At 52.7% G+C, this 24684-nt stretch overlaps 1 protein-coding gene and 1 pseudogene across 1 annotated transcript in view; one reads left to right on the top strand and one right to left on the bottom strand.

Annotated features, from left to right (window-relative positions):
• Positions 1-24426, bottom strand: part of BCR (BCR activator of RhoGEF and GTPase) — a 117342-nt gene extending 92916 nt beyond the window's left edge. Inside the window, exon 1 of the mRNA XM_074321712.2 lies at positions 22967-24426. Coding sequence (XP_074177813.2) covers positions 22967-24278 — 1312 coding nt within the window. The 5' untranslated portion in view covers positions 24279-24426. The remainder of the gene's footprint in view (positions 1-22966) is intronic.
• LOC148757292 (cytochrome c pseudogene) lies at positions 9927-12620 on the top strand (annotated as a pseudogene).
• Positions 24427-24684: the final 258 nt, after the last annotated feature.

Here is a 24684-nt window from a genome sequence, read left to right on the forward strand (position 1 = left end):
TCCTGCAGAGCCAGTGCATCCGCCAACCCTAACTGCAGGCAGCCCTCCATCCACAGCTCGGAGGCCAGGCTGCAGGCGGTCGGCATGGCCATATGCCACGGCAGCTTTTCTCCTGCTTGCAGCCCCCTTCCCGGGACCTGGCCAATCCAGCAGCAAAAATAACAAAGGGCGACTCAGCAGCTGGACTCATGGGGAAAAGGAGAGGCACATGGGAAAGCTGCAGGGTCCAACCTCCCGTCCATCTGCTACTCAGGGATCCACATTTTTGTGAGAGGCTGAGGATGGGACAGGCAGGACCCCAGTTATGGCGAGGGGAGCCAGAAAAGAAAGGGGTTGTATTCCTTGTACTTTGAGGGGAATAGCCTTAAACCCGGAGAGAAAGGCTGGACTCAGGGAGGAGATGGGACATACTAAGGGAAGCAACTCCTCACTCCCACCTGCCCCACAGGATGCAGTGTGGCCTGTGTCTTCCAAAAGAAACTGTGAATAAAGGACAGTGTCTACCAAAAGCCATGGACCATATGACCTCATTTATATGAAATGTCCAGAAAAGGCGCATGCATAGGAAGAGACAGAAAGCAGATTAGTGGTGGCCAGTGCTAAGGAGAGAAAGCACGAGGAGAGACTGCTAACGGGTATGGGTTTTTTTGTGGTGTGATGGAAATGCTCTGGAACTAGACAGTGGTGGTGCTTGTATCCCCCGATTCTGTGAATCTACTGCAAACCACTGAATGGCATACGTTAGGTGGGTGAACTATATGGTAAGTTATATCTCAATAAAGCTGTCAGAAGAGAACAGAAAAGGACTGTGTCAACCCACCCACGTGACGAAATACTTCTCAGGAATAAAAAGGAACAAGCTATCAATACACACAACAACTTGGATGGATCTCAAGTGCACTCACTAAGTGAAAGAAGCCAGGCCCAAAAGGCTACACGCTGGGATTCCATTTATTCAATATTCGGGGAAAGGCCAAACCATGGGCAGAGAAAGCACACCAGTGGTTTGCCAGGGGCTGCAGGTGGGACAGGTATCTACCAGGGATACAGGTGACAGAACTTTCTGAAGGTGACAGAACTCTCTGGGGTGATGAAGATTTGGGGGTGATGGACATATTGTGTATATTGATTGGGACTGTGGTTACACAACTCTGTCATTAACTCACAGAGCAGTACACCAAAAAGAATGACTTCTAAATTACATTTCAACGCACACACCTCCAATGACATGACAGCATCTTTGGAACCTTTGGTATTTTTTTCTAAAAGAACAGATTTACAAAGATATATATATTTTTTTACCCTCAACCTAAAATTTTGTTTTCCTGACAGATAAAAATTCATGCAATTGGAAATTTGTTAAAAGAGGGAAAAGAACTGGTTGAAAAACAAATAGCTGAAAAGAAAAGTTTGTAACTATATGTAGGGACACATGCCAACTGAACTAACTGTGGTAATGATAACAAATACATGTATCAAATCATTGTTATGCATCTCAATACAATGTTACAGGTTGATTACATCTCAATTAAAATACACGAGTAAACAAACACACCACATAGCTGACGGGTGAGGCAAATAAAGACCGACGGATTTGTAGACTCATTCAAGCAGCAGCGTTATGCATTGAAGCCAAAGGTGGAGGCCCCCCAAGTGTCCATCCACAGGAGCCTGGATAAACAAACGTGGTGTACCCGCACAGGGGAACATTATTCAGACTTAAAAAGGAAAGGTTTTCTGACACACGCTACAACATGGATGGACTTTGAGCACATTATGCTAAGTGAAAAAGCCAGTCACAAAAGGACAACTATTGCATGACCCACTTCTGAGGTACCTGGAGCAGTCGGATTCATAGAGACAGAGTGAAATGGTGGCTGCCAGGGACTGGCAGAGGGGTCAGTGGGAAGTTACTGTTTAATGGGGACAGAGCTTCAGTTTGCGAACATGAACAAGCTGTGGAGACGGAGGGCGGCGATGGCGGCACAACAGCGTGAATGTACTTAATGCCACTGAACTGGACACTTACAAATGGTTAAGATGGTCAATTTTATGTCGTCTGTATTTTACCACAATTAAAACAAACAAACAAATGCCAAGTACTCTTCTTACAGTTGTTAAATGACCGTACGTGCCCTGGGCCTGGGCAGGCCCTGACACAGCAGCCCTAGCTACGGCCTTCCACCAGCCACAGACCCCAGTGTCACGCAGACACATGCTCAGGTGTGGGAGGGAGGGCACCAGAGGAGCAATGGCTGCTTCTCCCTGACTTTCCAGCCAGTGGGTTCCAGCTGGAGGTTCTCACAACCACTGAGAGGGCCTGACAAAGGTTTCTGGAAAGCTGCCCCACACCAGCCGTATGAGGAGCCAAGTGCAGCATAAAGTTCCCCAAACACTGAAGCTCCTGTGTGTGTTTTGCACACAGACATAAAATACCACTCTGTCTGGCCCCGGGCTCGCCAACTGGAAACTGTGAGCCACGGAGCCAAGACAAAGGTAAGCCCAGGTAGGTGAATCTGCCTCAGCCAGAGCAAGGCTGTCAGCTGGGGTCGGAGCTCTGTCCTGAAAGAGTTCAGGAGCCCGTGGTGGCTCAGGCACACTGTGGAGTGGGGAACCGAGCTGCCGGGGGGGCTCTCGCACCCCACATTCACCCCATCCTGCATGCAGGCACCAGTAGGGGCCTTCTTTGGCCTGTGGGGACACACCAGACCACCCCACCTCATTCCCCAGCCAGTCCCTTGCCCCAACACTAGGCTCAGCTGTCCCAAGCCCCACAGAACCCTGCAGCAAGCCGCGCCACCCTCCCCCTCCAGGCTCTGCGCACAGGCCTGCCTCTGCCGGGAACGCCTCCTCTTTGTCCCCCTGCCCCCACACACGCTGCTTCTCATCTGGGTCCATTCAAGACCCAACGAAGGGGCGGCCGCCCTTGAGCTAAGGGAGCAGAGGTAGTCCCTTCTCGGCGCCCGCTGGGCAGTGACCTCCAGTCCACATCACAGCGCTCCTCTGTCAGCTGCTTTGCGTCTACGGATTCCTTGGGGTTAAGGACGGCGTCAAGGCCTAAGCACAGGGCTTGGACCCCAAAAGGTGCTACATACGCTTCAGATAAACAGAAGAATGGATGGGTGGTTGGATGATGGGTGAGTGGATAGAGGTGAATGGATGGCTGTTCGGAAGGGGGGATGATAAATGGTGAGGGTGGTGTTATGGCCTGAATGTCTGTGTCCCCCGAAAATCCGTATGTTGAAACCTAACCCCCAGTATGATGGTAGTAGGTGCGGCCTTTGGGAGGTGATGAGGTCACGAGGGTGGGGCCCTCAGGAGCGGGACTGGTGCCCTTATAGACGATCCCAGGGAGCTCCCGCCCTAGCTCCTCTGGCCACGTGAGGACGCACGGAGAAGATGGCCATCTATGAGCCACGAAGCGGGGCCTCACCAGATGCCACATCTATTGGTGCCTCGATCTTGGCCTTCCCGCCTCTAAAACAGTGAGAAATAAAATGCTGTTACTGTAAATGACCCAGTCCGTGGTATTCTGATATGGCAGCCCGCACAGACTAAGGCAGGCGGTTGGTTGGGACAGATGACGTCTGTGGACAAGCAGATGATAGACGGTTGGATGGAGGGATGACAGACAGATGAGTGGATTAGCATGGCTGCTGCCTTCTCAGGAACATCTGCCACGAGCAAGACTTTACTCACAAATTTGGGGCTTGAGGAAGATTCAGGATTCCAACACCTGTTCTCTCAAGGTAGAGGCTTTTTGGGTTGTTTTTAAAAAATATATCTTCGGTCAATAAACGACTATTTTCTTAACTTGTTATTACGGAGAATTTCAAACACATACAAAACTAGAGAACGCAGCCTCACGTGTGCCCAGGTGCCATCGCCCAGCTTCAACGACTAACGTGTGGCCCATCTTGCTTCAGGGATCAACTGTCAGGCCGGGGGGCAGCAGGATGCACGGGGGGGGGGGGGGAGGGGGGACAGGGCCTTGTTAACCAGGTGGCCATCTCCCCACCCCCCAGCTCTTCCACCTCCAGGGACTTTCTGGAGGAAAGAGCCCTCATGGGGACAGGAAGACGGACCCTACCTGTGTCACAGGTTCCAAGGGGAAAGCTCACGTGAGCTCCGGAACACAGATGTGAGACACCCACACACGGCTCCGTGCTTTCATTTCATAATCACCAGGAATTACGTGGTCGCCCTCCGTAGAACAGGGGTCAGCAGGGCCCACAGGACCAAATCCAGCCCGTCACCACCCGCTTTTGTGTGACCAGGGATCTGAGAATGGTTTTAAATGGTTACATTTGAAATGGTTATCTAAGTACCTACCTAATAGCCTCGATTTCGCCTCTCAGCCACAAAACCTAAGTTAGTTACTATCTGGCCCTTTAAGGAAACTTCCGCCAAGCCCAATACTGCAGAGCAAAGTGCAGAGGCTCAAATAACCACCTGTGGTTCAAAGCCCCAGTCTGCCACGGAAGCTTCTTATCCTTCTAAGCTCCTGCTGTCTGAGCATCAGCAGGCAGGCACCACCTCGCTCCCTGCAGGCTGCAGCGGGGCTCAGATCCTGGAATGCACACGGGATCCTGTTACAAAGCGTGAAGCCAAACCCAAGTGCAAAATTCTAGTGAGGAGGAGAATGCTCTCTCCTGCGAGAACCCAGGAGAGGGAATACTGGTACACTTTGGGGGGCCCCAGGCTTGAAGTGCATAGCTAGCCAAGTGGGCCAGATAGAAAGTTCTGAAGGGAAGTACGGACTTACACTGAGGCACCCTCACCCCAGAAGAGTACAGATGGTCAGCACAGATTCCTTCCTGTCCTCATGCTCTCTAGACTGACCAGGGCGGACCAGCTCGGCAACACGACCGTCCCTGCTCCGGCTTGCACTGATAATGCTGAGGGAGCTTCCCCTGGAGGACACAGGCCTCGGACTCCAATCCCACGTGGGAGCTTCACGAGGCAGCAGGCTGCTGGAGGACCAGTCATCTGTGATGAGAGTAAACGATGGCCCCAAGGGACCAAATGTCCCCCCAACACCATGGCACAGAGATGCACGCAGGCAACAGTCCTGCACGCAAGCGCTGCTCATCTCGCACAGGCCTCAGCACAAGCATTCCTGACCACACAGGGCTGCTCTGGTTGGCAAGCCACCAGCTGGCATTCCCAGGCCTCACGCTGCCAACCACCTGCCTGGACCCCGTCACCTCACCCTGGCAGACCCTCTCCATGCTGTCCTCGCCGCCTCCCACATCGATGGCTGGGCCTCCTGCTGCCCACACTCTGCATTTCAGCACAGGGTCCAGGAGACGCCTATACAGCCTCTGAGCATCTGTGACAGTGCCGGGGGCCTGACCCAAGAAGTTTGCTGATGCCTGCCCCTGGCCAGTGGGGCAATGAAGGAAGACGACAAATCAACCAGCAAAGAAGAATCGTGGTTCCCGTTAAACTTGCACGCAGAGCCAAATCCACCCCCTGGCCCACCTCAGATCCCTGGACCCCCATCACTGCAGGCAGCCAGGCACAATGAGGGTCTTACAAAAAGACCACATTGGGACACCTGCCAATGAGGTTTTCCAAGTAATTTGCTGGGAACTCTGAGTGACATGACTTCATTTCATTTGGAATCACAAAACTAAAGGGATCTTAAAAAACACTACTGTGTGGCTTCCTCATTTACAAAGAGGAATTCAAACGCCCAGGGAGTTTAAGCGCTTTACCCAGCGTCAGAGTAGCAGCCGACGGCACAGCCAAGACAGGCAGCAGAGAGAAGGAAAATGACCAAGTGTGCACCCCAGCTTTATGATGGCTACGGGACGGCTACGACTCCCGACTTGCTGGTTCTCAGCTCCAGCGAGCACTAAAACAAGAAGATGGGTGCCACCGCCATGGGAGACAACGTATCAGTGTCAGAGAAATAGCCATTCCCGTCTTTTCCTCCCCAAACCCTCCCTCCAAATGCAGCCTTGCTGTATCTGCGCCCACCTCCAACCTGTACAACACACAACCTACACGCTGCAAGTCCTCAGGCACAGTGAGCTGTTAGACCTGACAAACCCAGAAGCTCCCTGCTTCCTGGCCTGGCTTCTGTCAGATTCTGCCAGCTGAGTACAGCCGTGCACTGCCGTGCAAGCTCCTTTCCCTTCTGTAAAAGCCCTTTTCCACCGTAGTGTTCAGCTTCCTCAGAGCTTCCCTTAAGGCCACGTAGAAACTCCATCAGACAGAATTAACTGGACGATACTATCTAGCAGACCAAATCCATGGCTAGGATGCATAGAAAAGAAGCCAAAATGCTTTTCAGATTCACTTATAAGCAGCCCAGAGCAGCAATAAACTAGCAAGTTGCATGATAAGCAAGGGGACAGTGAGTTCTTTCCCTACCAAGTACCACAGAGATGACAAAGGACTGTCACGCAGCCAGTGGCCTCAGGGATCTTCCCAAATTAGAGACTGGACCAGTGTGGCCCTAACTCAGGGCTTCTCCTGTTTCTGGGAGCATCAAGGAACCAGAAGTTATGGTGGGGCCCAGCTTAGGACGGACGCCTCCGAAAGCAACCCTTATCCTCAGCTCCTGCTTGTCGAGACAAAAACCCAAATCACAATGTGGGATATTACCAGATGGAATCACTTTGGTAAAGTCTTGCAAAAAGAACAAGAGCAAGAAAGAAGTCAAAGGAGAGCAGACTTCTTGTGAAGCGAAGGGTAAACCGGAACAGTGTTTCAGGAAGGTCACTCGGCAGATGTCAAGGGTCTTATCACCACCCATACCTCCGGGTAAACCCACTGACAGACGTCCACCCTAATGGAAGGAGGCAGGAAGGAGAACAGAAACCCACATAAAAAGATGCTCACAGGATATAATGAATCCACTGAACTTGCACTTAAAACAAAATGTGGTAAATATAAACAATGGAATATTCTCAGCCTTTGAAAAGGAAGGACATTCGGACACATGCTACATCATGGATGAACCTCAAAGGACATTACGCTAAGTGAAATAAGACAGTAATACTTACACGAGGTACACAGAACAGTCAAAAATCATAGAGAAAGAAAGTAGAACGGTGGTTGCCAAAGGCTGGGAGGGGAAGGGGAATTATTGCTTCATGAGAACAGAGTTTTAGTTTTGCAAGATTAAGAGAGTTCTGGAGATGGGTGGTGGTGATGGTTGCACAATAACATGAATGTATTTAATACCACTGACTTGTACAATAAAAAAAATGGTTAAAACAGTAAATTTTTATTTTACCCATAAAATATGTATCTATTTTGACCCATAAAAAATACTTTACCACAATTTTTTAAAATAATGCAATATACCAACACCCATTGACTTATACACTTTAAATGGGTGAACTGTATGGTATATGAATTATATCTCAATAAAGGTCTTTTAAAAAGGATGCTCACCGAAACATTATTATAAACAGCTCCATACAGTAAACACTTTACATGCCTAACAAAATTCATTAAAATTAGATAAATGATAACTGTATTACAAAGTAATAATGTGGCCCTTAAAAATAATACTTCCTAAATACTTAGTTAAAACAACAAAATCCTCCCATTAATTGGCAAAAGCAGGACACCCACGTACGCAGCAAGATCTCGGCTACATAAAATAATTATGGATATGATTTTATATGAAGTCTGGAAGAAATTAAAATCTTCCTTAACACTGAGCAGAAACCTGTTGTCCTGAAGCCGCTGGTCACTGATTACCAACCAACCTTCCAGATATGACCCAAAAGAAATCCATTCCCTCTTTTACAGGTCAACCGTTCAAAACGTACAGCTAGTGCACACGGATTCCTCGAGGTGAAGGTGCTCAACCCTGGCTGCAGAGGAACCACCCAAGGAACTCTTCCAAAAACCTGGCTCTCAGAGAGGAGGAAATCAAACAGCCACATGTGAAATGCCTACGAAGAGGGGTGGTCTCTGCAAGCTGGGAGTGGCTGACAGCCAGCAAGAAAACAGGGACTTCAGTCCTACAACCACCAGGAACTGGATTCTGCCAACAACCTGAGCTTAGAAGGGGACACAGAGCTCTGGACGGGACTGCATCTGTGGTGGATACTTTGACTGCAGCCTTAGCAGACCCAGAGCAGATGACCCAGCTGGGCCATGCATGGAAACCAGGAGACTTTAAAACATAAATAAGAAAAAAATCTCACCAGTCACATTCTCCAGGAGTGCCAGCCGTGTTTGTGTGTGTGTGTGTGTGTGTGTGTGTGTGTGTGTGTGTAAAAGCCCCCTTTAAGCTTCAAAACAAAACAGGTCTGTCTAAAAGGGAACAGCTGAGGACAGTCCATGGGTCCTCGGCACTGGGTTGGTCGATGCAGCTCAGAGCCTGAGCGCCAGGCCAGCGGGGATGTACCAGTGCACAGCGTGACGCCTGCAGGTCCAGGGGTGTCCCCGCGAGAAAGTCCCGCCTCAGCCTTTGAGATCCAAGGTCTTCTAACCAGTCATGCCCTGTCTTTAAGTTCCATAAATATAAAGTGACCCTCCTCTCTTCGGATCGACTCTGATTAATTCACATACTTGAGAAAGCTCAGTGCTTCGGGGCCCAGGGAGAAAGGAGAGGAAAAGAAACATCCATTTTCTGTTCTCCTCCCAGATGTGTCCTGTGTACTCATGGGGCGACCAGGCAGGGCACTCTGATTCTGGCAGTCATGACCCTACCTGTTACCCCACCAGCTGACTGTGACAGTTCTGCTGTGCATTAGGGAGCGGGCCCCTTGCTGGCTTTCTGGGGGCTTGGCCACCCAGCGCAGCACAGCGGACTCTCCCACAAGAAATCCCCACGCTTCCTGAGCAGTTAGAACAAAGTGCTTCTCCCAGCCGGCGGGACGGGTCTTGGCCCATTAACCTTCCTGGACTTCCTTGCCAGAGTTTCTGGAACCCGACGCTGCAGACTTAGCAGGGATAAATAAGCAAGCACAGGGCTCACATGGCTGGGAAGCCAGCAGATGACAAAGGCGTGCCGGGACCACGTCTCCCACACTTCCTCACACACCCCTTTCTAGAGCCCTCCACGCCGCTTTCCAGAGACTCGTACAGCCTTTTCTGGATGCTCATTCACTTCCACAGACAAGAGGCTGCTGCAGGGACTCACACCATCTGCCATTGCAAAAACACCACCGGAGAGGAAACCAGGCTTATGGTTATCATCACAACCCAGATTGGAAGGGCTAAACTCTACCAATGGCTCACCAGCTGCTTCGGGGGATGAGGGTGGGCCCAGCCGATGGCTCCATGACAAGATGCCGGTCCACAGGGCCACCCTACCCAGCACGCATGAGCCCAACTGCATGGCGGTCTCCGACCTCAGATCATTACTACAACTGCTCGGGGCCCCAAAGCCAGGCTCCGCACCTGACACTGCAGCAGCACCGGGCTCGTCACTGCATTCCTCCCCACCCACCCTCTGCCTCCAGCCTCAGACTCCACTCCCATCACCACCCCCTCCACCCGCGCCCACCATCTCTCTCTACACAAGCTTCATGGCAGACCTCCACGTCCCTCTCAGACTCCTCTGGGGCTTCCGCCCCCAGGTCTCCTGAACCTGCTTTCTGGCCTAACTGCCACCTTCATCTCTCTCTCCTCTGAATCATCTCCCTCCTCACTCACCTCCCCACCCCCTGCGCCCCAGATGAGCCACATCAACACCCATAAAACATGGCCACGTACCCACCAGGCCCTGGTGACCAAACCCCTGCAAATCCACGTCATCCCTGGACGCAGTTCAGCAGTAACCTGGCCACACCTCTGCTGGGGCTGCCCACCTCCCTACAAGGCCCACACACGCCTGGGTCACCTCCCTGGAGTCCCACTGGGACTGGCCCCCACCCGCCCCCGCGGACCCTGTCCCATTAGTCATGTCCTAGGCACTCACTGCTCATGTCGCTCCTTCAGCAGAAGGGGCCATGGCCCTGCCCCCAGAAAACGAGCAGGCCCACAGGTGAGGATCAGACCCTCAATCCTATACCCTCACCACGCAAACACCCCTCTGCCAAAATTCTGGGCACCGCAGCCCCCGTGTAGTGCTCCAGTGTCTCCTTCCCCCACTTGCAGCCTGGCCTCTGCCTTCTCTGCCAAAACCTCCTAGCGTTCACTTCCCTGTAGCTTTTCTGCAACATAAACTCCCCCCGCCGCCCTTGCCTCCCTCAGACTCCTCTCCCGTGCGGCCCCCAAGTACATAAGGCCCCCAGGCCTGCTCCGGGCCCTCCACTGTCCACACAACCCCTCCCTGCTCCCACCCTCCTCTTCCTTCCGGGCTTGGCCCTTTCTCCCGAAGGCCACATCCTGCTGCCTACACTGAGACCCTCCACACAAGCCTCACCTCCCCAGTCTCGCCCCCTTTCTCTTCGGTCACCCCCTCCCACATGCAGCTTACCCGTGTCCTCTCCATCCTCCCCACCTCCCTTCAAGACTACAACTCCAGGTGCCCCGACTGCCACCAGATGCTCTCACACATGACTGCCAAATGCACCTTCCGGAGGCAAAGCTCCCAAGCCATTCCTCTTCCCTGCTCACCAGCTGCAGGGGCCTCCTAGCGCCCTCCAAGAAAGAACGTGTCCTCAGTCTGGCTCCTGGGTGCTGCACAGCATGACTGCCACCCTCCCATCCAGGCTCACCTCCCCCGCTGCCCTCATCTCATACCAGTTCTCCAACCAAGCAGTCTGCTACTCCTTGAGCAAGCTGAAGACTTTCCAGCCTGAGTGCTTGCCCACTCCAGACTCTCTGCCTGGAATATCCCCCCAGCCCCCACCTCCCTTCCTGACACTCGATGGCTCTGAAGAGCCTTGCGCTCTGTCCCACGTTACAGGATTTTAGGTGCTTGCTCATCCCTGCTCCCAGCCTAGCCCACAGGCTCCTTGCACCCCAGCTAAGGGCTGAGTCTAAACCATCCCCCTATTTCCTAGGACATGAGGAGGGACAAAGCCTCCTGAAGAACAGACCCGTGCTTTCCAGCAACCCCGCCTCTTAGCAAACATGGAATACTGAACAGTACTGAAGTCTACACTTAAAAATGGTTAAGAGGGTACATTTTCTGTTATGTGTCGTTTTCCACAATTTAAAAACCCAAACACTGAAAATGAGGGAGAAAAAAGGGAGCTGTGAGGTGGGCTCAGCCAGATGCTGAAAGTGGCTGATGAGCCGGGGGCTCTTCTTCTTCTTTCCACCTTCAAGGGAGTTTGCAAATGGCCATTTTTTTAAATGAAGAAAGCGCCTGTAAAGTATGGTTCAGGTGACAATGCCGTGCCTTCAAACACAAAGGTGGATGGACCCTTTGATCCATGTTCCTGAGGGAGAAGGTGGAAAGCTTTTAGAAGACAACTGTCCGCAATGAGTTACATTTTCTGCTCTAAGGTCTGAGATTAGGGCAGATACTGCTTTTGCACAGGCAGCTCATGCCGACCCCCGAGAGGCGACACTACGCTGAGCAAGCGCTTAGTGTCATCCCCAGGTCAGAGCACCAGGACTCCATCCAACAGGACGGCTGAGCCCAGCACCTATGTCCTGTACCTCTGAGACGACAGAAGACATGGCCCCAGCCTGTGCATCCCTCAGCCCACATCCTAGCCACTCCACGACATCGGGGGGAGGGGGCGGGGGAGGACATCACGCCATCTGTTCAACTAGGAAGAAGTACAGACAAGCCCGGCAGGTAGCCTCAAGTCCTTCACCTAAAACCGTGGACAACTCAGCTCTAGACGTCCCCGCTGCTCCTCCACGGGGACTTCTGTGACAGAAGGCTCTCTGTAAAATGCAGCATGGTACCCAACATGGCGTCCCCCCTTCTCCCTGGAGCAGAGGCCTCGGCCAGCCCAGTCTCCTCATGGCTTGCTATCTAGCCACCTCCCAGGCCTGGCAATGACATGCTTGAGGAAGAAAACTTGAAGACACCCCGCGAAGTGAAACAAGCCAGAGGGAAAAAGACAAGCCCTGGAGGACTCCAAGTGCACGAGGCACCTCGGGTCTTCAAATTCAGAGACAGAAAGGAGAATGGAGGGTGCCCGGGGCAGGGGTGTGGCGTGAGGAGTTACTGCTTCATGGGGACAGAGTTCCAGTTTGGGAAGACGAAAAAGTTCTGGAGCTGGATGGGGGTGATGGGTACACAGCAATGTGAACGTGCTGAAGGCCACAGAACTGTACACTTAAAAAAAAGTCCTTAACACAACGGAGAGAGCGGGACGTCCGGCTCGCGAGCGTGAGTCTCTGTATCGCGTGCGAAGAAAGAGCGATTTAAAAACGGGTGCTATTGAGAAAGTCAAGGAGGTTTTTGTTCAGAAGTGTGCCCAGTGCCACACTGTGAAAAGGGAGGCAAAGGCAAACACAAGATTGGGCCAAATCTCCATGGTCTGTTTGGGCGAAAGACAGGTCAGGCCCCGGAATTTTCTTACATGGATGCGAACAGAACAAAGGCGTCACCTGGGGAGAGGAGACACTGATGGAGCATTTGGAGGAACCCAAGACGTACATCCCTGGAACAAAAATGACCTTCGCTGCCGGCATTAGGAAGACAGCAGAAAGGGCAGACTTGACAGCGTATCTCAAAAGGGCTACTAAGGAGTAATAGTTGGCCACTGCCTCATTTATCACAAAGTAGAAATGTCTCAGGACTTTTTTTATGTGCACCATATTTAAATTGACCTCAGACACCAGAATCCAAATCATGAATGGCTGATACAACACGTCTTTTGGGCAGTCCTGATTTCAGTAAGATGGGCTTGTGGGTTAACGGAATATGATAAGCTTTTGGAACTTTGATGGTAATTTCAGTTCAGCAAGTGCTCTATCATTATCACTGTGTCCCCTTCTAAAGATATGATTGGACGTGATTAGTCATGTTCCACTTTTCAGAGATGGTGAATGCCATCTCCAAACCTGTAGAGATTGGCTTTATATTTAGATTAATATAACAAGTTATATTAAAATGTTTACATACTAAAGAAATGCCTTCACTGTCTCATAGGTTATCGAGACTCGCTTGTGTTTCAAGTTGTGTTCACCAGCCTGTTAACAGGCAAGGGCTGGAGATAAAGGGGCCGTGTCCACTTTATCTTTTTGGTCCTAACTACGCCAATTTAATTAAAACTCCTTGTATCTAAATTGTTGCCATTTTCTTAATGAAAGGCATTTTACTGCTGTTTATGTATAATATCAAATAAAGAATATTTAACACTTACAAAAATGGTTAAAATGATACATTTTATGTTATGTGTATTTCACCACACAAAAAAAGGGGGGAGCCTTGAGGAAGACCATTGCCCCAGGGTCCCTCCCTGAAGAGCAGGCTCCACTCACAGCCGTCTCAGGCCTCAAGGCCCAGACAGGTCTGACCTGGACCCACATGAGCCAGCAGAGAGCACTCAGGCAGTAATAAGGGCCCAACCACCATGTATGAAAACACCCTCTGGAATAATATTCGGCCACAAAAAGGAATGAAGTCCTGAGGCGTGTTACAACATGGATGAACTCCGAAAACCTTACTCTTAAGTGAAAGAAGCCAGATGCAAAAGGCTACATGTTATACGATTCCATTCATGTAAAATGTCCAGAAAAGGCAAATCCACAGACACAGAAATTAGAGCAGTGGGTGCCAGGGGCTGGGGAAGACAGGGGGTTATGGGAGAAAGGAGTGGAGTTTCCTTTTGAGATGATGAAAGCGTTCTAAAATTAGCAGTGATGGTTGCATAACTCTGAATGTACTGAAAACACTGAATCGTCCACTTTAAACAAGTAAATTCGACGGTGTGAATTATACCTCAGTAAAGCTGTTTAAAAACCACCACCACACTCAGGAATATAGCTATAAGTCAGGGACACCACAGAATCACCTGCCCACCATCACCCCGGGCACCAGGCAGGATGGGAACTGCACGCTCCCCTACGTCTCCAAGCAAAAGGCTTTCCGGAGCTCTCAAAAAGGGGGTAAGGAGAAAAAGAGACAAAGCCACCCCCACCCCCATACTTGCTGCAGGTGCAGCTATTCCAGCCCCGCAAGAAGTAGGAGGTGGGTAGAGGTGGGGGGACAGCAGATGGCAGTGGTCACTGTGGGCTGGGGGCCAAAAGGCCGTGTGGCCCTCACAGCCGCTTGGTCACCCCAAGTGCCCCTGAGGCTCTAAGGGGCACACGCTGTACAGCTCTTCCTCACGCTCTGCAGCTCAGAGGGGGCTGGCTCCTCACCTGCCCCGGGGCGCCCCTCCAACACCACAGCGGCCCCAGCACTTCAGGGTCACCCCACCGGGGCCAAGCCCCCCTCTGCCCTGTCCTCCCCACACTGCATACAGGGCAACACCCTCTGGTCTGCAAAGTCCCTGGCCGTCAGCAGATGGAGCTGGATATGCCAAAGCATCGGCCATTTCCAGAGCTCCCTGTCTTCCTCCTTTGTTTCCTATTAAAATAAGAAAGTCTGTGGTTTTTCACTTCCTCTATTGAGGCCTCACAATCACTAAAAATGAAAACAAAGTGGTTCGAAATCTTCCCTCTACAAACTTGGGTGGGGTGGGGGGGGAGTGGCCCTATGACAAAAATCAAGAAGTCTCTCTCTTCCTCCAGCAACTAGCTTCCAAGGCCCCCCAAAACCCCCAGGCCCAGCAGTCCAGGAACACTGCAAGCGGACCCCATGCTACTCCACAGGAAGATGAGTGAGGGCCCGCATAGTGCGTGGCCCCAGGTACCTTCACATCAGGTGAGCAGCTGGCTTTCCTTTGAAGCCACAACGCAGAAAAATACACACCGTACCTTGAAGATGTAAGAATTCCATTCAGCCCAGGAGGACACACTACGGGCGGAACAGAGGGGGGTGCAGGCCACAGTAGACCCTTGGTCCCCCCTGAAGCTCATACTGGGTGTTCTCAATAAGCTGAGTGAAAAGCCCTCCATCTACTGAATGATGCATTTTTCCTTTAAATCTCTTGCTAAATGGTATTCAATCAACTGCCCTTAGAGGCCAGAGGTGGTGACGCCACAAGAGCAGACAGGGGCCAGATCCTTGGGAACACCCACTCTGCGCACTCAAACTCCTACTGTGCCTTTCAAGGAGGGGGCATCCCCTCCAGCCGATAGAATTCAGTCTCAGCGCAAGGCCACCCAGTGGCTCTTTGGTGAGTCCAGATCTTCTACCTTCAAAATTTGTGTTCTTTCCGTGGACCAGGTCGACATATGTTGCCTCTAAGTGGTTTCTAGAACGTTCACCTTGTTAGATGCAAGGTTATATACATGTATGTTACATGCAGAAAAATCTCTTTCTGCTCTACTGGCATACCAGCTGACCCCAGCAGCATTTTTTTATAAGGAAGAAGTCAGGCATTTAAAGTGAAGTGAATCTTCCTTCGAAAGCTCTTCTCTAGCCAACAGAGGCACTTGAGTGGAGGGTACCCTCGGGCTGTCCATCCCTGGCTCTGCTGGGCTGGCCCATGGTGGCAGGTGTGACAGGTCTGTCCCTCTTCTTCCAGTGTCGCTCTGCTGTCTCCTGGCCAGCCGGAGATGGGTCCTTCCTAGAACTCCCTGGCCACTAACCTTGCTGTCTAGGCCTTGCACCTGACACTGTGCGAGAGGCTGGCCACCTCCATCACATTCCCAGCCAGGCATTGTCTCTCTGCACCTCTCAGAACCTGCTCACAGCAGAGCAGGTCAGCAGGCACCGACCCCTCCCCCCAGCCCTTGACTGCTAGATGGAAAAGGTGAATGTATGCGCAGCGTCCTTCCAACAAACCTGTCCTCCTGGACCCTTCGTCACACAACTTGCTGGAGGATTCTCGGCCAAGTGCCACAGGAGGATGTATGGTGAGAAAATCGCTTTCTCTGGGAGATTTGCAAAATAAGAGAGATGAACAACATCCCTGGATGGCTGACACCTTCATGGACCTGCCTGAAGGTCAGGACCAGGAGATTCCTGTCACAGCATTTAGGTTACACAGCGTCTCTCCACTAGACTGAAAATGACCTGCTGGGAGGCCTGTCTCAAAACGTTCAGCACCATTCCTGTTTGACACGGCAGGTCCCCAAACACGTCTGCTGAATGACTGATCGAGGTGCCCTCCACCTCTGGGGTTCACTCTGTGCCCACTCTCATGGGATCAGCCTCACCCCCCCAGTCTGAGGAGAGAGGCCAGTGCCGGCCCATGTGACCTGGGGTGGGTTATTTCAGGCCTGTGTGTTTGTCTCACACCCCCTCAAATCCAATCAGCCGATGGCATATAATTATGATAATAATCTTGCTTCAGCCACTTCACAAGAATGTTTCAAGGGCATATGAAACAGCGTCCACCCAAGTCATGTTTACTCACAGGTGGGGCGCTGCAGTCTCCCCGCCCCAGACTGGGACAGGCGCGTCTATGAATGAACCCGCAGTCGCGTCCCCCGTGGGCCCCAGCCACCACCCCTGTCCACAGTCATTTTGCAAGGTCGCAGAGGTGAGAGCTAGAATCCAAGACAGCTAATTAGCAGGCCCTAGTCTGAGGATTCCAGACGCTCTCTAAGGTTTAGCAAGGAAGCCCAAGCCTCAGCAAAGAAGGAAAACTAATCACCAGATAATCTCCAAAGCCAACAAGCTTTCTTGCTGGGGCATCACTAGGCCCCTGAAAAATCCAAGCTGCTTATTAGATGGGGTTATGGGGGGTTGGGCCAGAACAAGGAAGGGTCTGAGCAAACAGAAGCCTCAAAGACGGGCATTCATTCCATCTATGACCCACAAACAGAGCACCCAAGACACAGACAGACCCACATGGGCTCAGATCACCACCATCACATCTAACACTGTCACAAGCCTCGAGTGAGGCACGTCCTGTGGGACACTGCAGCAGGACAGATTCTGTCCTTGTCTGCAGGATGTCACCACCCTGAAGAAGGAAGCCAGACAGACACAGGATTAACAGGAAAGAGCTGCAAACATACAGCTAGAGAAAGATCCACAGTGAGGGGAGATGCCAGGGCATTACAAAGGTTTTGTGTTGTGTGTTGGTTTTTCGAGGACAAGGTCCTTGGAGATAAGCCTTTCCACAAACCCATGAATAGAGGCAAGAGAGAATTTCTGGGAAGACAGTACCTGTCACATTGTAGATGCTTAATAAATACCTCCAACTGATTGAACGGGGGAGAGGGAGTCGCTCTGGTAAAGGAAAGGTAGGTATAAGCCAGGATTAAAAAAAGAAAGATATGAAAAAAGTCTTGATAATAACTTTAAAATTTAAAGAAAAAATTAAAGAACTGAAGGAAAGATCTTAGCAATGATAGGGTCCAGCCCCTAACTTTTCCGATGAGGAGCGAGACATGGCAGCACATGAAGCGTCAGAAGACGGCTTTCCCGACACCCGGCTATACTGTCCAGGCCCCACCAGGCTGCCTCACACCACACACGGCTCTACTCAAATTCTCTAAACCCGCAGCCAGGGAGGCCTGCGCAAGCTCCGTCGCTCTCTACGTGGCAGGCCTTTCCTCTGCTGCCCAATAAGAGACTCAGGAGTGTTGGAGGCTGACTTGTGTTTCCCCCCAAATATGTTCAAGTCCTAACCCCCAGCATCTTAGAGTGACTGTATTTGGAGGCAGGGTCTTTACAGAGGTGATTACATTAAAATGGGGTCGTTCGGGAGGGCCCTAATTCAATCTTGTGGGCTTACGAAACCAAGAAATGTGGACACCGAGAGACCCTAGAGGTGTGTGTGCACAGAGGAACCACCATGTGAAGACGCAGCAAGAGGACAGCCCTCAGCGAGCCAAGGCAAGAGGCCTCAGAGGGAACCAACCTACCAGCACCTTGGTCTTGGACGTCCAGCCTCCAGAATTGTGAGAAAATACGTTTGTGTTGTTTAAGCTGCCCCATCTGTATTATTTTGTGATGGCAGCCCTAGCAGACTAATACACTGGGCCACTGCAAAAAGATGGGCATGAAAGCCAAGGAAATACTGCCTTCACTAAGAGGTGTTTTCCTCAAGTGAACATACCCACGAAGGACCAGAGACGGGAATTAAGGACAAGAGTGCTGCTCCCAGCAACTTCAAAACCCGATGTGGGTGATAGAAACAACTAGTAAGTATATGTATATTAAAAAAACCCAAAAAAAACAAAAAAACACTATTTGGGGGAAATAAGCCGGACACAGGACAAATATATGATCCCACGTATGTGAGGTACCGAGGAGAAGCAAATTCATAGCGACACAAAGTGGAGTGGTGGTTGCCGGGGTCTGGGGCAGGGGAGAAAGTGAGTCACTGCTTAATGGGGACAGTTTCTGGTTGGAGGGGTGAAAAAGTTCTGGTGGTGGTGGTGGCCCAACAATGTGAATGTGGTTAATACCACTGAATTACACACTTTCAAAAGCTTAAAATGGGTATAGTGAATAGTATTGTAGTAACTGCACATGGTGTCAGATGGGTACTAGGCTTGTCGGGGGGGGGTCACTTCTTAACTTACATAAATGTCTAATTACTACGTTGTACCCCTGAAACTAATATAACATTGTAGGTCAACTGTAATTGAAAAATTTTTTGAAGTATTAAAAAAAAAGAGAAAAGCAAAAAATGGCTTAAAATGGTACATTTTATAATGTCTATTTTACCACAATAAAAACACCTATCCCATGTTACATAACTAACATAGTTTAATTAAAATTACTCCCTTTTTTCCAAGGAAAAACCCCTCCACGAGCCACAGAAATTGTGTACTCTAGTCCGGGTCAAGACCCCTTGTGGGGTTCCGAGTTAATTTAACCTACCACCCCCCCCCGCCCCCCCGAGACTTGATCTTCAAAAGCAGCCTCAGACAAAACTCAGGCCTGCAGTCTGGCAACCTGAGAACACATGACGATGCCCAACCATTCCCTGGGAATGGAGCCCTCTCAGACCCCAGACGGAGCGACATCCCGGCCCCAGACACTTCTGTGTCCTCTTCCAGGCGGGCCCCAGCGTACGGCTCACCTGGAATCTTTGTCCTGGTGAGGGCAACAGTCACACACACGGGTCCTCTGGGCCACAGGACTCCCAGCCAAGGCAGGTGTGGGGGGGCACAGGGGATGGTACTACTGAAGCAACAAGTGAGGCAAAAGGGAGAAATGGGGAAGGCACGTCCCCCTGGACCCACGCAAATCAACAGCACTCCCAGCTCCTTCTTTAGTGAAAGGTTCTGGAATGTTTCATTCTGTCCCAAAACAAGACTCATCCTTCCTAAGCCAGAGAACCCTTGTAAAATTTGATCTAGATTCCATTTCCACCCTGTTGATGACTTAAGTGCTCTCAGGACTCCGCCCACTTCTGTCCACCCGGCTTCTGTTCACCAAGCAGAGCCTGTACTCCATTTAGAGGTGACCACAGGCTCTGGTAGAAAGAGACGATGAGGGAGCCTGTGCGAGGCCTGTGTGACCTTCCACTGCCCCACAGTTACTCATTCTAACTGGTCACTGGTCCATTCAATCATCCAAGGGGAAAACAAAGCCGTGATCATTCTGGTGACAACACATCACCAGAACCCAAAGGGCAAATTAAGCTGCCTAATAAATGTGAAAACACCGGGTAGCAACTCAAATGAGAGCCCACGAAGAAACACGAGATCTGGGGCCACATCTCATGACTGACACCTGGAACAGAACTGAGGGGCACACAGGCGTGGCTGTTCAGATCAAGACTTCCTCAAACAAGAAGAGGAAAAGTCCCTGGGTCCACTGGCTCCCCTCTCCTGAAAGTCCTCACCGAAGCCCTCCAACGGGGAGGTTAAGGAACAGGGATGAAGTCAGAAAGAGACAGGTGCAGCTGATAAGACTCCCCCCAAACCAGCTCACCTTCTCAACTTCCCAGTCCTGACTCTACAGCTGGGAAAAGGAGAAAGGGCACTTCCCAGTGTGGGCCAGCGTGTGCTCCGTCAGCTCCCACCAAAGCTCCGGGGGATGAACCAGACATCTGTCTTCAAAACTCACAGTCTGTGCTACCACCTGGATGAACCTTGGGAGACACAACGCTAAGTGAAATAAACCAGACATAGGGGGACAAATACTGTATGATTCCATTTATACGAGGAACCAAGAATAGTCAAGTCAGAAACAGAAAGTAGAATGGCGGTTGCCAGGGGCTGAGGGTGGGGACATGACGAACTGCTGTTTAATGGGTATAGAATTTCAGTTTTGCAAGATGAAGTCTGGCGGTGGACAGTGGTGATGGTTGCACAACAATATGAATGTTCTTAATTCCACTGAGCTGTGTATTTAAAAGTGGCTAACACGGGTTAAGATGGTAAATTTGTTATGTACAGTTTTCCACAAAATAAAGAAAGCACACCGTCCACAGTCACAGCGGGCAGACATGGGTGCCCTGACCCTCTGCTCCCACTGCTCCTGGGGGCAGATGGCTCTCCCACCCTCTGCTGCTAGACTTGTGCGGATGGGCAAGGCCCCTCTCCAGAGCTGCTGCTTGCAGAAGCTTCCCTGCTCTCCCTCTGAACGCATAAATGATGTGTGTGTTCCTCTCCCATTAACTTATAAGCTCCCAGATGGCCAGGACCACACTCTCTCCTTCAATGCAGACCACACAGTACAAAGGAAGGGGCTTGCACACAGCAGGGCTCACAGCTGTTATTGAACCACCCCCTGGACCAACCCAGTCATGCTTTTCAGGGGCAGGGTGGGGTGGTGGGAAGAATGCCCTAAGGCCACTACACTCCAGAAGGAATGACTCTGCATTCCCACAGGGGCCCAGAATCCCAGGTCTGCCACCTCCTAGCTGAGTCCTTCCCTATAGATTAGGCAGCCCCACCTCGGAGTGACCTAAGAGCCCAAGAGGCCCCCTGCATGGAGCACGCTCTCACCATCACGGCACACAGTGGCGCATGGTCATTTCAGCTCCTTCTCTCAAAACCGGGGGCCCTCAACTCAGAAATACCAGGACCCACTCATCTACAGGGATTCTGAAGCTATTGGATCCAGGTCCCCATGTCTGCTGCTGCAAAGAATTCGGGTGACTTCCATTCCCTCCCCCACACTGTGATTTTCCTCAGTGCCATTTTTCAGAGGTGCAGCCCTGGCCAGCAGGCTCCCCAGCCATCTAAAGGACATCAGTCCAGACAGAGACAGATGGCTGAGCCCTCCTTCCCCACCAACCACAACCCTCCGAGGAGAGTGCTGGCTGCAGAGTTTAAAGGCTCCCAAAGCTAAAATAACCAGGAGTTTAAAAACTTAACAGGAGAGAGAATATTGGACCTTGAGGACATTTAGAGAAGGGTCTAGAAAGTCCTAAGAATGAAGTCCAAGTTATAAAAATTAAGTCCTTCGCCATTTACTGAGAACCTAACCTATGTGACACATGGAGCCAGGGTCTCGCCGACAGCTATATGAGAGGCAGGCCGGATAGCTGCTGAGAGCGGGAAGAGGGTTCACAGGGGGGCCCACTGATATACATTCCAACCAAGCGAAACCCACTTTCTGGAAACCCAGAATTACTCCTCAGCAAGACAACATCGTTTCAGATTCCAGGTCTGAAATTTTCTTCTTTATTAATATCATTCTCCTGCATCACGGCGCTCAGAGCCAGTTCAAGCTGGCTCGCTTGGCCGACAGCTGGCCAGACAAGGCTGGTGCCCAGTGACCACAGGGCAGTCCTCCAGACCCTGGACGAGCTCATGTGCCTGCAAAGCACGCTTCTAAATACTATAGCCGTCCATCCCCCCATGAAGGACGGAGGGGATGCCGCTGGGCCAGGCCACAGGTCCAACCAGCATCCCACAGCTACCCCCAGCTGCAAATAAAAAATCACCAACTAGATGTACCTAAAACCAACAGGATAGAGTGCTGATCACAAAAAGCTGCTCACAGAGCCAAAAATAGCCTCACTTGTTTCAAGAGGATTCTGACAAATGAAGTACATACAACCCCATCAGCAGAAAAAGAAAAATCAATGAAGTGGAAAACCAGAGTAGCCCAACAGGGACTGGGACTCCAAAAGATTCCTGACAGCCTCTCCTGCCCCCAACCCACTCAAACCCCACACCCACCCACCCACCCTCTCCTACCCTAATCACAAACTGGGCCTGGACCTCAAAACCCAGTGCCATCCCCCTAGTGCCAGTGGCATTTGTACACAGCCCAGAAGTTATATACACAACCCCATAGGTTTAATCTTAGGGCCAGGGTCAGACCATGGACTGGGAGCCCGAAATAAGCACCAGTGCGCACTCGTCCTTGGGAGGATGAGGAGGCAGGAGCACAGTGACGGATCAAAAATGGAGCTAGGGTGAGATGCACAGAGGAGCCTGTGGGTACTGAAGGGTGAAGTCTCCCATCAAAGCCAGGCAGATCAGAATGGGTGTGGCTCTGCTTCAGCCCTCGATAACATCTTCACCCCACTGATTTTTGGTGCCCCACTGAGTCAACTACCTGTCACCTCATTTCCTCCTAATTCGTATTTTCACCTGCTCTAATTTGCATTTGGGCTGCTGGGTAGCAAGCGAACCTGACACTTCTATGGCCGGGGAGCAGCTAGCACATCTTGAGTTCCCCAAACGTGTCATATAACTCTTCCAGGACAGGAACAGTGGGGTGGCAGGGAATGGCCAAGACGCCGACCAGTCCTCACTAAAAGCATCCGATCTAGGTGGCAGAGATGACCCCTCTTTCATACCATCCCCACTGCTTTAGCATGGAGCCATCAGAGGGCAAGGAGATGATTGCCCCAGGGCATCCTGGTCCAAACCCACAGCAAGCACAAGCTGTAGAGCCAAAGGAACAAGCCACCCACCATCCCAGGCACCACGCCTCCCAACCCAATTCCATTGCAAACACTGGGAACCTGCCTTCCGGAGGCAGGGATGGAGTTTGTCCAGGTGCAGCATCAGTGTCAATCCTTTCAGTCCACAATATCTGAAATTCACACCAAAACGTATCTCCCTAGTCTTCCCTTTCCAACATCCCCTTTTCTATTCCCTCCTGCTGACTCAGTGGTTTCCAGGTATGCCCACCCAAGCTGATGGAGGTACCCACCTGCATCTCCATGGAAGGTGGCATCCTGAGGCAGCCTGCCAGACAAGCTGTCCCCATCACTGGGCCAGATCTGCCCCGTCTTGCGGACGCCCACGATGGTGGCCTCTGACACCACGACCTGGCCCTGCCGGTGCCGCTTCTGGCACTGCGGCGTGGGGGGGCTGCTGCTGTCGAAGGACTGCTGTGAGTTCTGCGAGGGCGAGCGGCTCTTGTCCCGGAACATGCGGTAGGTGGTGGGGCTCGGGGACACGCGGCTGGACTGGCCCGAGGAGAAGTCCTCCTCGCTGGAGGTGAGGTTCTCGTTGGAGCTGCAGTCCGGGGTGTAGCCGCCTCCGCTGTCCTCAAAGCTTCGAGGGGAGTAGGACCGGCGGGGCCAGGTAAGGCGCTTCTCCTGCTCAGAGGTGCTCTGGCTGCGCTGGAGAGGGCCCTTGCCCTCCCCTTCCACCATCATGCCCCCCACGTAGATGCTCTGGTAGGGCTGGTACTCCAGGGGCGGCCAAGGGGGCTTGCTGCCTCCATTAGCGTTAATCAGGTTGTCCTTCAGGAAGCGAGGGTTCAGCTCTGCGTCTTCGTAGTCGCCGTCGAGGCCGCAGCTGCTCTCCGAGGTGCGCCCCCGGTAAGGGGGCCTGGGAGTGTCCCCAAGTCCCGGGCCAGCGCCGTGCTGGGACTTCTTGCGCTCCATCTGCATGGCCTGGCTGCCCAGGGAGCTGATCCGGTCGGACACCTCTTTGTCGTTGACCTTCACCAGGCCGCGCTCGTGGTGAAATTCGACGTTCACGTAGAAGGGCTTCTCCGAGTCGGCGGCCCCGGGCTGGCCATGGCCCTTGCGGATCCTCTCGAAGTTGGACCTAAGCGCCGCCACGCTGGTGGGGGCCCCCCGGTCGTCCCGGTCGGCGGGTGCAGGAGCCCCGGGCCTGCGGGCGGCCGCGGGCCTGGCCTTGCTCGGGGATCCCTCTCCGTCCGGCCGAGCCTCGGGCTCCTCCGCAGGTGGCGGGTCAGTGCCGTCAGCGGGCGCGGGCAGCGGGCGCGGCGCGGGCGCGCGGGGTTCGGCGGTGCCGTCGGGGGGCTGAGCGGAGCGCCGGAAGCCCCAGCGCTGTCGGTCGTAGCTTTTCTTCTCCTTGGCCAGCAGCGTCTGCAGGTAGATCATGCGGAAGCGCTCCTGGTTCACCTCCTGCTCCAGGCGCCGGATGGAGGCCTTGCAGCGCTCCAGCTCCTGCTCGATGTCGCCCACCGAGCGCAGCTCCATGCGCGGCGGGTCGGAGTCCGGGAACTGCGCCTTCCACGCCTCCGCGAAGCCCACCGGGTCCACCATGGCGCCGCCGGCCTCACCTGAGCCGCACGGCTGTGCGCGGGGCCCGCCTCAGCGGCGGCGCGGCGGCCTCGCCAGGCCCGGCCCGGGGAGCCCGGCGGCCCCCATGGTCCCGCGCGACGGTGGCGGCGGCAGCGGGCGAACAATGCCCGCCCCCTCCCGGGCGGCAGGTGAGGCGGTCGCTCGGCTCCCGGGGCGGCGCGGGGCGGGGCGCGCGCGAGGGCTGGGGAGGGGGGGCGTGGGCTGCGCGCGCTGCTATTGTGTGCGGGGCTGCTCCGCACGGGGCGGGATGGGAGCTGCCCTCCGCTCGGCCGGGCGCCGCTAGCCCATGGCCGCCGCCAGCGCGCTCCTCTCCTCTCGCTCCCGCGCCGCCCGCGTACCGGCCGCCGCCTCCTTCCCGAGCGCTGCG

Source organism: Rhinolophus sinicus, chromosome 9, assembly GCF_057876585.1.
Source record: "Rhinolophus sinicus isolate RSI-liver-muscle chromosome 9, RSI-T2T, whole genome shotgun sequence".
Taxonomy (NCBI): Eukaryota; Metazoa; Chordata; class Mammalia; order Chiroptera; family Rhinolophidae; genus Rhinolophus; species Rhinolophus sinicus.